Source organism: Chanos chanos, chromosome 11, assembly GCF_902362185.1.
Source record: "Chanos chanos chromosome 11, fChaCha1.1, whole genome shotgun sequence".
Classification (NCBI taxonomy): Eukaryota; Metazoa; Chordata; class Actinopteri; order Gonorynchiformes; family Chanidae; genus Chanos; species Chanos chanos.
Window position 1 is genome coordinate 25163094 of NC_044505.1, and position 15000 is coordinate 25178093.

Sequence of the window (15000 nt, forward strand, 5' to 3'; positions counted from 1 at the left end):
AACAGGCTATACATATCAGTCAACCCATGGGGGCGTTTTGACCTGTGCAGCCAACCACACAGGCCTACGGCCGTGTTTTGCCGAGTCTGAAAAAAGTCAAGCAAGAAGAAAAAGAAGCACGGGGCCCATTTTGACCGAATGGATGACGGTTTTATTTGTAAGCTATGCAGTGCAGCACTGAAATATAGTAATAATACATGCACAGTGCAGTACCACTTGCAAAGCCAACATCCACACGCATCAGAGATAACTCAGAGAATCTGTTCAGTGGTTATTTTATTTTGAGGTCTGAAAAATGCGGCTACAAGTTTCCATTTTGTTTACCTGTTTGCTGTTTTTGATCGTTAATTAGTCGAGAGCAGAGCAGGAGGTTTTTGTCACAGTGCTCTCGGATTCAACGTGTGTTTTCGTTTTGTTAAAATGTTTATAACATTAGAAAAGTCTGGCTATTCTTTGCTAATTATTTTAAGTTATAAAATATTTTCCTACACAGGAGACCTAGGATAGTACGCTGGTTCTGCACATGTAAAAATAAACCCTTACTTATGAAAAACAAACAAACAAAACATTTGTTGTATAGGTATTTTTTTTATGGGTCACAGACACTTGTCTATTCTAAATAGTACATTTTAATCTTGTTGGCTAAGGGTTAATGGTCCGGTTAACGAGCGTTGGCTATCGGTCAGAAAGAAAAATTCAAAATGAGCATCCCTAAATTACACTGTTTTTTATTGATTGTTTGACAGCCCTAGTATATACCACACTGTCTCTCAAGAATCAACGTCAACACCAAATCCAAGATTTGTTTTCAGTGTTTTTTTTTCCCCATAAATAACATGAATATTACTGGTCCATGTTCTGGAGGTTAAGTCAGACTGACGTAACTCAGCCTAGCACCAGGTTTAGTCCGTGAGTGGGAAAGAAAGGCTTCGTGTGTGTTCTAATCCTGGCCGACATCATTCCACAGAACCGGCGTTTTTGGATGATGCTGAACCCAGAGAGAAGCCCGTTCTGTATGAGGAGCTGCGCAGCAGGAACCGGGAGAACTATGAGGTCACGCTGACCAGGAAAGCAGAATCACTCCTCAGGCCTGCAGCGGGAGGGACTGGGCCTAAGAAAGAGGGTAAGGTTGGCTGAGTGCACTTCACTCTGTGGAGTTTTCCATATGTTTCTGGTTCTTTCTCAGAGCTTGGTCTGACTGCTCAGAGCGACAGGTCTGTCAGGTTAGTTGTCCTGCTGTCAGGTCAGAGCGACAGGTCTGTCAGGTTAGTTGTCCTGCTGTCAGGTCAGAGCGACAGGTCTGTCAGGTTAGTTGTCCTGCTGTCAGGTCAGAGCGACAGGTCTGTCAGGTTAGTTGTTCTGCTGTCAGGTCAGAGCGACAGGTCTGTCAGGTTAGTAGTTCTGCTGTCTTTACTGTGACTGACCAGGGGTCACCTGTTGTTGATATTAATGTTTGTACTCTGTTTCCATCCACAGTGAAGAAGAACATTTATGGAGATACATGGGAGGAATGACTGAACTCTCAACTCCATGGAACTCTTGATGTTCAATGTGTATTAACCTTTACAAGCTAATTAAAGTTGACTTCAAAAACACTGATGCTAAGCCAGCTGTGTGTGTGTTGTTTAGTTTACTGTGTTGATATAGCAAACTCAACACATTGACACTTGTATCTATAAATCATAAAAATGTCCTGCTTGTTTTTGAAAAGTGAAACCTTGACTGACATTGTCAGACATTACAAAGGATAAAGAGCAGATCTCATCTGTCCAGTCAAATATTACTTATATTAAGTTATGTGCTCTAGTGGCAAGGTTCACATTTAACAGCCAATGCTGTCACTCTTCACCCTGTTCAATGGTCAGGGGTTTGGACTAATGAACCTGGAGGATTTTTTCTTGTTTGCAGGAGGTAGCCCATCAATACTGTGGGTTTTAGTCTACCTCTCAAGTCTGAAATGACCGTGTTTGTATTGTGCAGTATGTGAGTATCTGTGCTGTAGTGAAATGTCTTTGGTTTACTCTGTGGAAGTTTGTGTCTCGTTAATAGTGAACTGAAGCATATGCTATGCTCGTAGAGGGGTTGCTCAACGATACCTGTGGTTCACTGAGGAATTTAACTGCACAAATACTTTTGCTGCATTTTTTTCTTGTCATCCACAACCAAACAATTTTATTTAACTATGTCTGTTTATTCTAAACTGAGTATAAATGCATAATAAAAATAACCTCAGCCCATCATAAACATACACTCAGCCCGAGAACCCTTATGAAGTTCTATGACATGATGATAATGTGAGATTGTCGTAATATCAGCAGGGCTTGATGTGGATAAGATGCTTACCTAATGTACTGAAGAACTTGGACGATGGTGATACTATCACAGATAATTCTCCCCCTTTTTTTCCAGGGGGAATTATTTAAGTGAGTTTATGGCTTTGCTTGAGAAATGGACACATAACTGAGGTCAGGTTTTGGTGACTAGGCTACAGCAGGTGTTGTGTCCATTTTTCATCTACTTATCATGAGTAAAAATTCTCTTTTATTTTTTTCAATAAATAAAAAATGAAATCAAATGAAAATTACTTGTTGGTGGGCTGTTAGATGAAATGACCTACTAACAAGTAATTTCACTAGCTACACTTAAGCAAGGCTTTATAAAGCCAATGCATGAATGCTGAATGCTGAATGCATGAATGCATGAATGCTGAATGCTGAATGCATGAATGCTGAATGCATGAATGCTGAATGCTGAATGCATGAATGCTGAATGCATGAATGCTGAATGCTGAATGCATGAATGCTGAATGCTGAATGCTGAATGCATGAATGCTGAATGCATGAATGCATGCTGTCCCCCTGAGATAAGAGCTCTTGCACCTCAGACTGTGGTGGAGCTCTCCTTATGCCTAGACTGAGGCGGGGAACCTCATAGAAGAACATACTGTCCTTTTGAGGACTGTTACTGCTATACATATTTTAAGGAACTCGATGAAAAAGAGGAGTTCCTTCCACTGAATGAAAGAATCCTCATTTAGGTAGTAGCTTATAGAAACCGGGGAGTTCGCCACATTCCTGAACTGTGCAGAGAACCTCCATTAAAAAGAGAGCTGTCATTTAGCGGGTGCTGACGGCTGTTGCTCCTCTTCCATCTTTGTGGAGCCTGATGAAATAGCAGAGCGCCTTTCAGTGGACGGCAGCGATCCCGCTCTTGCACCTTGGATGGACACAGAAGAGCTCCTCACATATGTTAACAGTGAAACGAACCACCAATGTTCAGAACATTCTGCTGCTATAAGTGCTTTGAGAATGTCAACAAAAAGAGAAAGAGAATAATAAATAGAAATAAAAGAGAATAAAAAGAGAAACTCTTAGACCTCAGTTGTTCATAGAATCTCCAGTTTCAAAGATACTGTGTTAGTGATGCTGTTTTTGCTGTTGATACAGGGAGAAAATCATTAAAATATAAGATCCTTTGACGGCACGGCACCAGATAACCTAGGGAAACAGCCCTCTGAGCCCAGTTTGAAGGAGTGGAGTTCTAGTGATATCAAATCTGTGCAGAGCTCCTGGTCTTCATATGGGAAGCAGAGCTCCTGGTCTTCATATTGGAAGCGGTGGAGGTCTCCTTGTACTACATCTGTGCAAGGAATCTTCAGCTGTTGGTTCATGGAGTTGCTCATTCAAATTCAAGACCTCGTGTTGCTAATGATCCAAAATGGAGAACCTCGTTCAAACGGACAAAAAGCACACCCACATTGATTTTAGATCTCCCAAACCTCTGATGTAAGCAGTTCTCTTTTGGAAACTGCTGTTTTGAGGACGGTGGTTTTAAACACTCATTTTGAAGACTGTCGTTTTGAAGACTGTCGTTTTTGAAGACTGTCATTTTGAAGACTGTGGTTTTTGAAGACTGTCGTTTTGAAGACTGTCGTTTTTGAAGACTGTCGTTTTTGAAGACTGTTGTTTTGAAGACTGTCGTTTTGAAGACTGTCGTTTTTGAAGACTGTCGTTTTTGAAGACTGTCATTTTGAAGACTGTCGTTTTTGAAGACTGTCGTTTTTGAAGACTGTCGTTTTTGAAGACTGTCGTTGCTGTTGCTACAGGAAGGAGCTGATGCAGACTGAGGAATTCCTTATATGGATTACCAGGCGGCCAAACTCTTCCATGGATTACCAGCCAAATTCTTTGAAAATATGGCTTCTGGACATGAGATGGAAGCAGTGGAGATGTCCTGTTAGCACAACTGTACACAGAGTCTACACAGAATCTACAGTTGTTAAAAGACTGTCTGAGACAGTAGGAAAAAGACTATCCCTTTGAGTCTGTTGCTGCTGGTGTGGGAACATGGATCTGTCAAATACAGTAGTTAACTCCACTGAGCATCAACATGCCCACTGGGTTTAGAGTTCTTAAACCTCAAATGGAGGCAGTGAAGGTCTCCTCATTCCAGGACTGGGTTTTTGAAAACTGCTGTTGCTGTGTGGAGGGCTGTGCTAAAATGGAGGACCTCTTTCCACTGAGTTCCAACAGCATAATGGGCTTTGTGCTCCTACACTGGAGATCTCCTGAAACCACTGAGGAACTGTTCTGCTTATATTAAGGTAATTAAAGGTTATATAGAGATCACAGTGAGTCTCTTGTTGTTTCAGTCAACCGTTAGTAGCTTGGCAGGTAGCAGTGTTAACTGCCACATTGGTACTAGGAAGCAGTGGGGCTCTTTGAGTTGCCTGTACTCAAACCTAAGCTGAAGTGTTTAATTTGAGGAGTGTTGCAGCTGTTCCTGCTCAGCCCCAGGGGAGCCTTTGTGGATTTACCTCCAGCTGTCTGTCATGAACCTCTTTGGACTGTAAGAAAGGACCAGTTTACTGGACACTGACACAGAACACTCTCTGGCATGTATTATATATCTATATCTATATCTATATATCTATATAGATCGTTAGACAGGGTTACATTATGTCAGTAACCCATCTAAATGCTGTAGTTTCTCTTATGCTGTCTGTACACAACATTTATTTGAAAGAACTGTTAACATAACTGAAGCGCAGACAGTGGTTTCATTTGTTCATTATTTGACCTGATGTTTTAAAGAAATCAACTGTATATGGGCCACAGAGATGGCAAAGGCAAAAGCAGAGGCACTCTAAGTACAGTTAAACTGACAGCCGTTTTTGTAAACTGTAAGTGAGTGACTATTTTGCTCTTACCAAAAGTATTTTTCAGGAGGGATATTTTAACTTCTACTTTTACTTTTGCCACCTCTGATGGGTCATTCCATGTCATCTGAACTCTAGGCATCCACCACACCATCTCAGAATTGGCTGATAATTATTTGTTTTGAAGAATACACTCTGACATGGCATATGACTGTCTAAAGGACTGCAAAAATGGTTTGAGGCATTTATAGGAAAACAAGCCTGACTTAGTGTCATTTTCAGATGGTCTGGTATTTTATGCCAGTGTTGTAATTAATCGTATAGGTTAATGTGATTTTCCGATTGTCTGAGTTATGGTCCATAAGGTACATCCAAGACAAGTCTTTTGTTTCTGTGACTGAAAATGAATCTGTCTGTGGAAACATGGTAAACAATGTCTTCTAGGCATTACAGGCTTGAATAAAAGCACATTTTTTTTTACATTCACTGTGCAGTGTTACAGAATTAATCACGGAAATGACCACAAAAGTGACAGTAAATCTGCAGCCCATAAAATTCAGTCTAGAAAGAACACATACTTGAAATTTTGTGCATAGTGTCTTTCATATAGATAAAATGTTCCCTGAAAACCTATTGCTTTTAACCTATTGTTAAAAGCAAAGGGTGGTTTAAAGGTTAGAGAACCGGGCTCGTGACCGGAGGGTTGCCGATTCAGTTTTTCTCCAGTGTGCCTTTCCATAAATTAGCTTCATGAGTAATCATTTTTTTAACGTTTTAAATTTTTGCCCTCCTCTTGCAACTGTAAAGAGTCCTTGCGTCCCAACAAGAACACCTTACCAGACAGCTTATTTACTTATTCATTTATTTAACCTTTAACAAGCAGATGCTGCCTGAGACGACTGCTGAGCACCTGAGGACTGACTGTCATGCTGATTCACAGATGAAATGTGTTGCAGAGGATTATCGGACAGGATGTTCTAATTAGTTAACGTCTGTTGCCCTTAAAAAAAATCCATCATTAATGAAGTTTGTTGAAACCTGTGACAGAATGCTGTATATTTCTAAAAACAGCAAGGGCTTTAAAATGAAGCCTTTTTTTCTCTCCAGGGATTTGCCATTTGAGTCACCTGAAATTCAACAACTAGAAACAAAACCAAATATTGCTGGAATATTACTCTCATTGGTCCATGGTGTTTATTCTGTCAAAATTACATCAGTGAAACTTATAGAGAGTTAACTTTCTAACTTTGTTTGCCATTCCATCCTCTATTTGTGAGTCCACACAACAGAGGTTCAGCTGAAATAGACAATAAGGAATTTCCCACTTTTTCCACCTTACTACAATTTGTGTCCTCACTATGAATGTACTGCCAACATTCGTTGACTGTCTGACAGGCGTTACCTGTGTTAATGTTATAAACTGGAGGCAGAGCATCTTGACATGTGTGTTAACATTAAGACAGTCAGGGTTGGCTGCGTGTCTTCTTATATCTGAGTTGGGGACAATGGGGACTTGACTGAGGCTACATTAAAAGTGCAATGAAACAATTATTTCTAAAAGAGCAAAAATTCTTTAATTCATGTGAGACTAATCACTGTCATGTTTTGTATCTAAAAGAATAATAATAAGTAACCAGTGCCCATGGAACATTAAAACAGGGAGAAGTGAACAGGTGTGTACAGCGATAAATTTTACACCTGCTCAAAAGATAAAGAAGCATTTGTTTATGAAGAAAAGCGACAATTTAAAATGGTAATCATTATGGTTTAAATGACTGCTCTCTCGATTCCACGTAGTTGGAAGAAAAGTTACTTCCCTGTATCATCTGTTTGTCGTGTGTATGACGCAGGTTTTAATTTGTGTTATCTTGATTCTTGTTGTGTTTAATTTGCTGTAACTAGCCGGTGTCTTTGAGAATCACTGCGTGTGATTATTCCAATAACGAGAGGAACACGGTGCCGCCCTACGTCGCATCTTATTGCCAATGTTAGGGTACGAGGGGACATTTCAGTCGTCTGTACGTCGGTATTTTACGTTTAGAGAAACACTGAACTCTGATTATTTTGAAGACTATCCACCAACGACATCTCTCAGACGCACATATGACACGTCCGTATTGCCGCCCGACTTCTTCTACCAACAAGAACATTTTTATTTACGTATCATAGGGCCAATTTAAATAACGTGAAGTTAATTTCTCTCACATGACAGGAATACACATGATCCCGCGAGATCTTGGTGAGATCTCGGGCGAGAGCTGCGGCGGATGTTGATGTTTTGGTCCGGAGATTTCTCTTTCGTTAGCTCTCAGAAAAATTACAACTCTGGGTGTGAAATACATGGTCTTGAAGATCTAGCATTTGTCGCTCAGAAACGTTTTTTTTCTCGGCGCTTCTTTCGAGAAGCAAGAGGCCGAGACGGGCGATGATGGAGGACTTTGACGAGATTTACGAAGAGGAGGAGGAGGAGGAAGAGGACGAAGACAGGGCCGCGGAGGAGCAGCTTCTGAAGTACGCTCCAGACCCGGTGGTGGTGCGCGGATCCGGCCACGTCACTGTGTAAGCTACCGGTATTATTTACCTAAGGAGTAGTCAGAGAAACACTGCTGTATAATGCAGTAAAAGGAAAAGACTGAACTAACAGTGAACTGGTTTAGGCATACAGGGCTCTCGCCCCTGTAATGTCTCTCACTGGCCAGTGAAAAGACCCAAATAGCTAGCTATGTTTAGAGGAATCGAAACAAACCAGGTTATTCGCAAACTGGATGATACGCAACCAGAACCTTTATTTTAAACCACCAAGATTACATTTAACGTTAATTCTGCTGCTCAGTTTGCCACATCCCGGAGACTTGCGTTATCAAAGATATTAACGTTGCTAAGTTACCTAATAAATATAATGCCGAAAAGCAGTGTGTCAGTCTTGCTGTTGTTTATAATGTGTTATCATACGTAGTACTAAGTCAGCTGTTTCTTAGAAACAGAAAGAGGATGATTGAAAACAATTATTATTATTTCTAACACTCGCGGCCCTATCCTTCCTTCACAGGTTTGGACTCAGCAATAAATTTGAGTCAGAATTTCCCTCGGCACTTACGGGAAAGGTGAGTATCGTGAATATATAGCTACTCTCTTGAAACTGGACGACTGTGAGCACGAGCTCTGGCATTTACTTGGCCCTTCATCATTCTTGGTCTATAGGTAGCACCAGAGGAATTTAAGGCTAGCATCAACCGTGTGAACGGCTGCCTTAGAAAGACATTACCGGTTAATGTTCGCTGGCTGCTGTGTGGGTGCCTGTGTTGCTGTTGTACACTGGGGTTCAGCATGTGGCCAGTCATCTGCCTTAGCAAGAGGGTAATTACATCCTGTCACTAACACGCTCCCACTCCATGTTCACGTTTAAAAACAGATAAACTATGTTCTATCGCTAACACGTTCCCGCAGGATGTAAACCGTTTAAAACAAAGTAATTACGTCCTATCGCTAATATGTTCCCATGTGATGTAAACCATTTAAAACAAAGTAATTACGTCCTATCGGTAACACGTTCTCACACGATGTAAACCATTTAAAATAAATGGACCCTTAACAAACCATCGCCTGACGCCGTCTTGTGTCACCTTTCAGTGATATATGAAATGTTTTGTTTTCAGACACGCAGGTCTATAGAGAAGTTACTGGAATGGGAGAACAGCAGACTTTACCACAAGGTGAATTGAAATTCTAAGTGTGTGTGTGTGTGTGTGTGTGTGTGTGTGTGTGTGTGTGAGGGAGACAGAGACAGAGACAGAGAGAGAGAATTTGTTTTCTTTTGGAGGCTAACGGACCTTTCCTTGTTTCAGCTGTGTTTGCATTGGAGACTAAGTAAGAGGAAGTGTGAGACTAACAACATGATGGAATATGTAAGTGCCTCCATCTCCTCCATGAGCAGAATAGCGTGTTGCCCATAATTAGGAAGGTACAGAGAATTTAACTACTCACACGGTTTGCCATCTCTCATCTAGGTCATCTTGATAGAGTTTTTACCCAAGATCCCCATCTTCAGGCCTGACTAATGACTGCTGTAGTCCAAACCTCCAGCGTGGTCTTCCCAAGGTGCCTTTCTTCAGTTCTGTCATGGATTTCATCTGGGCCTCATTCATCTCCCGACAGTTTCACAAAATTCATCTGAATTCAGCGCTCTGAACATACAGAGCCTGTTTACAAACGGATTAAACTCCCAAAAAAGTTTAATCCGTGTGTGTGCGTGTGTGTGTGTGTTTGTTTGTGTGTGTGTGTGTTTGTGTGTGTTTGTGTGTGTTTGTGTGTGCGTGCGTTTGTGCGTGCGTTTGTGCGTGTGTTTGTGTGTGTGCGTTTGTGTGTGTGTGTGTGTGTGTTTGTGTGTGTTTGTGTGTGTTTGTGTGTGTTTGTGTGTGCGTGCATTTGTGCGTGTGTGTGCGTGCGTTTGTGCGTGCGTTTGTGTGTGCGTGCATTTGTGCGTGTGTGTGCGTGCGTTTGTGCGTGCGTTTGTGTGTGTCTGTGTGTGTGTGTGTGTAAGAAGTTTGCTGTATGAGTGCTTGCGTGCCCTCTGGCCACCTAAACAGCAGCCGACACAATGCTCCAAAGGACATGAACTCCTGAACCTCCTTCAGCTCAAACTGGAATCTCTGTCCTTCACTCTCACACACTCACACACACACACACACACACACACACTCTCTCTCTCACCTCTCTCATATGTTGGAAAAATAGCCTCCTCATCAGTGTATTGATTGGAGTTGAATCAAGATGCAGTGAGTCTTGTAAAGGAGAGCCCGGCTGGTTGGAATTCTCTGTGTACAAAGCTATCTCATCTCCTGTCACTGAGCTGTTGGATCAGCTGAAGATCAGCTAAGCGTTGGCTGTTTGAGAACTAGATCAGCTGAATCCCTGCACAATGTACCCATAATGTCCATCTCTCCTTGCCACAAACTCTTCTCAGACATCAAACAGCTCGCTGTCCTGGATGCTTTATGACTTTTATTGGTTTTTGTTTTTGTTTTTGTTTTTTTATGTGAAGTTCCAGGTTGTGGCTTACTCCAGTAAACCTGTTTTTAAAAGAGCAAGGAGCAGTGCGCCGGTGATCAGTGATACGGCACAGTCAGTTTGTTTCGTTGTCTTCTTTTTTTGAGTGTTTTTTAGCATTGTTTACATGTTCTGTAAGAAGGAGCAGGAACTATGTGTTGTCTCAGTTGATTTGTGTGTATGTGTTTGTCAGTGTAAATGCCTCTGGACCTGCAGGTGATGCTGGTTCAGAGAGTGAAAGCTAAGATGCAGTAAAAACATGCAGAATAGGTTTCTGCAGCTGTGTCAAAGACTCTTTTTTTTCTATATTTCATTCCTTCATTATGTTTGGTCATCTTTGCGTGTCACTTTTGCATGTGTGAGTGTGGCTGTATGGCAGAGAGACAAGTATGAGCTATTTCTACCTATGAGTTTTGTATTTAAGATCTGTGGGCTCTGTACGTGTGGATCATTTTGTTTGTGTGCGTGTTTTTTTTTTATTTGTTTCTTTTTATCCTGGGAATAGTCAGGGTGTGGTTGTGCTAGAACTTTCTTAGAACTGCCTCCGCTTCCATCTAATCTCTTTAAATTCTCTTTGATTTTGGCGTCCATGCTCAGGTTTTACAGACGACCGAGGCGACAGAGTTTGTGTGTAAGAGTCTGGAGCAGGCTGTGTGTGACACAGAGTTTGTGTGTAAGAGTCTTAAGCAGGCTGTGTGTGACGCAGAGTTTGTGTGTAAGAGTCTGGAGCAGACTGTGTGTCACACAGAGTTTGTGTGTAAGAGTCTTAAGCAGGCTGTGTGTCACACAGAGTTTGTGTGTAAGAGTCTTAAGCAGGCTGTGTGTCACACAGAGTTTGTGTGTAAGAGTCTTAAGCAGGCTGTGTGTGACACAGAGTTTGTGTGTAAGAGTCTTAAGCAGGCTGTGTGTGACACAGAGTTTGTGTGTAAGAGTCTTAAGCAGGCTGTGTGTGACACAGAGTTTGTGTGTAAGAGTCTGGAGCAGGCTGTGTGTCACACTGACACCGTGTCTCCAGGCTGGGCACTTCTGTTCCCCTCGCCCTGATTATCCTTCGAGGCAGTGCTCTGCAGACCAAGGTTTCTCGTTTAGACAACTGAAGTTTAACAGTATAGGCTGTCAAATGGAATGTTTCTGAAATCTTTTCCCATTGGACTGGTCTTGACATTTGGCTTCAGTTATCTAATGAGATATTTTGATTGACAGAATCCCACACATGATTGAACTGAGACCTGGGTGTATGCTGTGGTGTGTGTACAGATACTGTGTGAATGCAAATACACCTGTCACGCAACATGTCTCTCATTAGACCTGCCCCCAGGAACTAAGTCATTCTTATATATTTTTTTTTAATTCTTGTAGAGTATTTATGTACAGTGTATGTACAATAATAAAGTACCCTTGTCCTTGTGTGTGTGTTGTGGTCGTTGGTCTGAAAAACTGAATGTGTGGTTTGTGCTGGCTGTAGTTTGCCTCGTCAGTTACATTATGAGTGAAGTGGAGGTATTCAATTTGACATCTCAGAATTTGAAGGCGCTGTCCTTGCTATGCAAAGGACTGTTAGTCTGTCAGTGTGCTGGTTTATCTATGTTCACCTAACGCATCGCCAACTGAACACTGGGCGGCTAATTCCGAACTTCCACAGCTGAAAACATAACTCCACCCAAAACTACTTCAGCTTTTTTAGATTCATCCCAACAGGGGTAGACAGTGAACAGATGTGAAGCACTGCTCAATGCTGGGTCTCAGATGTAGTTTGTTCTCTAACATCAGAGGAGAGAAAACTTAATTCAACACTTCTTCTGTTATTTTATTTTGTTCTGTAATTATGGGTGGGTCTAGAGGTGCCAGATTAAAGTGCCAGATTTAATCAGACACCAGATTAAAAATGGAAAGCAGAAATTCAGCAAGTGAAACGCACCAGACCCTGTGTGTTTCACTTGTCTCTCATGAGAGCATTGTCTTTCATACTTATACTAGTGTTTCCATTGGGGACAGTACAAGCCAAAGGTCTTATAATGTATATTGTAATATGGGAAATGTTAGCTACATCCCTCCTCAGATCCCAACAATCAACACTGGGCCTAATCAAACACCCAGTCACACAAACACCCAGTCGCACAAACACCCAGTCACAAAAACACCCAGTCGCACAAACACCCAGTCGCACAAACACCCAGTCGCACAAACACCCAGTCGCACAAACACCCAGTCGCACAAACACCCAGTCACACAAACACCCAGTCGCACAAACACCCAGTCGCACAAACACCCAGTCGTGTTCTATTTGCAAAACCACCCATTCGTATGGATTTTCTCACTGTTTCGGGCTGAGGAGGAATTTCTGATGTATTAAACTTTATTGAGCAGTGTGAAACATTCTTAGCAGTCAGGCCACTGTCAGATGCTGAACTAATTGGCACCCTGTCTAATGTTCTTAAAGGATCAGCACATAGCTGGTGGATGGTGGAAAGGAAAAGGATTCATTGCTGGTCAGAGTTCAAAGAAGCATTTCAGATGGTATTTCATCTGATTGATTATATCACAGAAAGTGAAGAAAAGTTAAGAGACATCCCATAAGCACTCACCAGTGCTTAAAGGATTTTGCATATGGTTATCGTGCACCCTGCACGAGATGGAAACCTGAAACCTGAGGCTGAGCTAGTAAAAGGAAAACACCCAACAACTGCAACCCCAGAGTGACGGGATGTTTCAGAGGCCCTGTGAAAACAGTGGATCAGCGGGTCAATGTGGGCACCGTGGTGGAGAAAGAGGTTAATGATACTGATAAAGGAAGAAATAAGATGCAAGTCAGAGGGCCTCGTAAGTCAACTCCTCATCCAGTGGGTGCTGTTCACCCTAAACCCACAGGATGTCTGTCTCTCTTGATGGTTCCTATTGAAATTAGAGGGCATTGTTGTGAGGCTGCTCGGGATACTGGATGAACCTGTTCTCTTCTACAGTAGAGTTGCTAAGCCAGGAGAAAAGCCGAGGAAATGTGAAGGGCAGCGCTATACCTTAGCTGACGGGAAACCCCACAGAGCAATGGGTAAGACTAAACTTTTGTGTAACTAGCGCGACATGCTCTGGACTCTGGAGACTTGTGTGTTAGCCGACAATAAACTGGCATTTCCCATCATCTTAGGACTTTATTTCTTTACGAAAACATCAACATCCTCAATTTAGGCAGGAAACACTTACCATGCTTTTCTCCTGAAACTACAGACAGACATGGCCTTTACTAGGAGTGAAAACCTCACCACACCATGGCTGTGACCAACCTCTACATGGCTGTACCATCACCTCTGGCCCAGAGGGTTGGAACAAGTACAGGGCAATTACCCCGATCACTTGCGGAGCAACCTCCAGAAGTAAGGGCCTTATTAGAAGCATGGCCTTCTGTTTGCTCGGGGAAATTGGGGAAAACTGCTATGGAGAAGCACAGAATCTATATCACAGATGAGGTTCCCATCTGATCTTAGGCTTACAGAGTTTCTTCATATAAAAAAGAAATTATTGAACAACATGTCCAGCAGATGCTCAAGGATGGAATTATAGAGCCCTCCCAGTCTGCAAGGGGTGCTCCGGTTGTCCTTGGAGCCAAACCTTATGGGTCACAAAGATTCTGCGTGGACTACAGGAGGCTAAATGCCAAGATCCACTCAGATGTTTACCCTATGCCCTTGATCCATGAGTTATTGGAGTCCATGCATGGAGCAGCTTACTTCAGCAATCTCCACCTGAGGTCTGGCCACTGGCAGAGCACAGCAAAGTGGACTGCTGTCATCACCCCAATTGGACTCATCAACTTCAAAGCCATGCCATTTGGTCTAAAAAATGCAGGGGCAACTTTCCAGCAGCGCTGTTGGGGGAAACTTAGGGGGATGATATGCTGTGTATACATTGATGACATCATTGTTTTCTCACCCATTCCAGAGCAACGCATCAAGGATCTCCACGTGGTGATGAGTCGACTACGCCAAGCTAACCTCACTCCGAATCTCCCAAAGTGTTCTTTCTTCCAACAACAGTCGAAGTTTTTGGGTGACATTGTGTCAGAGAGAGGGTTTCAGGTGGATCCAGAGAAAACTGCAACTGTCACAGCCTATCCAGTACCTCATAATGTCATAACTTTGCAGCACTTTCTCGGCCTCGTGGGGTGGTACCACAAGTTTATCGACCATTTTTCTGACTTAGCAGAGGGTTCTGACAAATTAAGGAAAGCTTTAGTAAATGCATCGATCTCAGTGCAGCCCAACCAGGCCTTTTCTGTCAAATCCATACAGATGCCAGTGTTGTGAGACTGGGAGCAGTTCCCACACAACAAACTGGTGAAGAGGAGAGAGTGGTTGCATATGCACCTAGAGGACTCTGAGGGTCTGGATGTCACTACTCCTCCTCGGAAAAGGAATGCTTTGCCGTTGTCTGGGCAGCAGAAAAACAGAGGCATTATCTAGAGGAATCACTTTAATGTGCACATCGACCATGCAGCTCTGACATGATCAACAGTCCCAGAGTGTTGTTCTCCAATATGTATAGTTTAATCAGTTCTCCACGCCTGGTAGAACTTCCAAACTCTTTGGAAGGTGAACAAGTTGAAGATCCAGAAATTAGTGCATAAATAAAGTAAAACACCAAGTAGGCCAGGTCAATCCGGTTATATTATATTACAAGGACTGCTATACTGAAGGACTCCCATGGATGGAGAAGGGGACAAGTGCCAGTTGGTGGTACCACAAAAGCCTAGTTCCAAAATGTCTTGAGTATTTCCATGATTGCCCAGTGAGTGGTCATCTTGG

General features: G+C 42.5%; 2 protein-coding genes across 2 annotated transcripts in view; both read left to right on the plus strand.

Annotated features, from left to right (window-relative positions):
* LOC115823930 (OCIA domain-containing protein 1) overlaps positions 1 to 1574 on the plus strand; it is a 5276-nt gene extending 3702 nt beyond the window's left edge. The window contains exons 7-8 of the mRNA XM_030787975.1: positions 968 to 1123; positions 1477 to 1574. Of these exons, the coding sequence (XP_030643835.1) occupies positions 968 to 1123; positions 1477 to 1514 (194 nt within the window). The 3' untranslated portion in view covers positions 1515 to 1574. The remainder of the gene's footprint in view (positions 1 to 967; positions 1124 to 1476) is intronic.
* Positions 1575 to 7424: 5850 nt separating this feature from the next.
* Positions 7425 to 9429, plus strand: chic2 (cysteine-rich hydrophobic domain 2). Its single transcript, XM_030787976.1, has 6 exons — positions 7425 to 7717; positions 8208 to 8262; positions 8360 to 8515; positions 8815 to 8871; positions 9004 to 9063; positions 9166 to 9429. Exons 1-6 carry the CDS (start codon positions 7584 to 7586, stop codon positions 9214 to 9216), a joined length of 513 nt encoding a protein of 170 aa, XP_030643836.1. The 5' UTR covers positions 7425 to 7583; the 3' UTR covers positions 9217 to 9429.
* The last annotated feature ends 5571 nt before the right edge of the window (positions 9430 to 15000 follow it).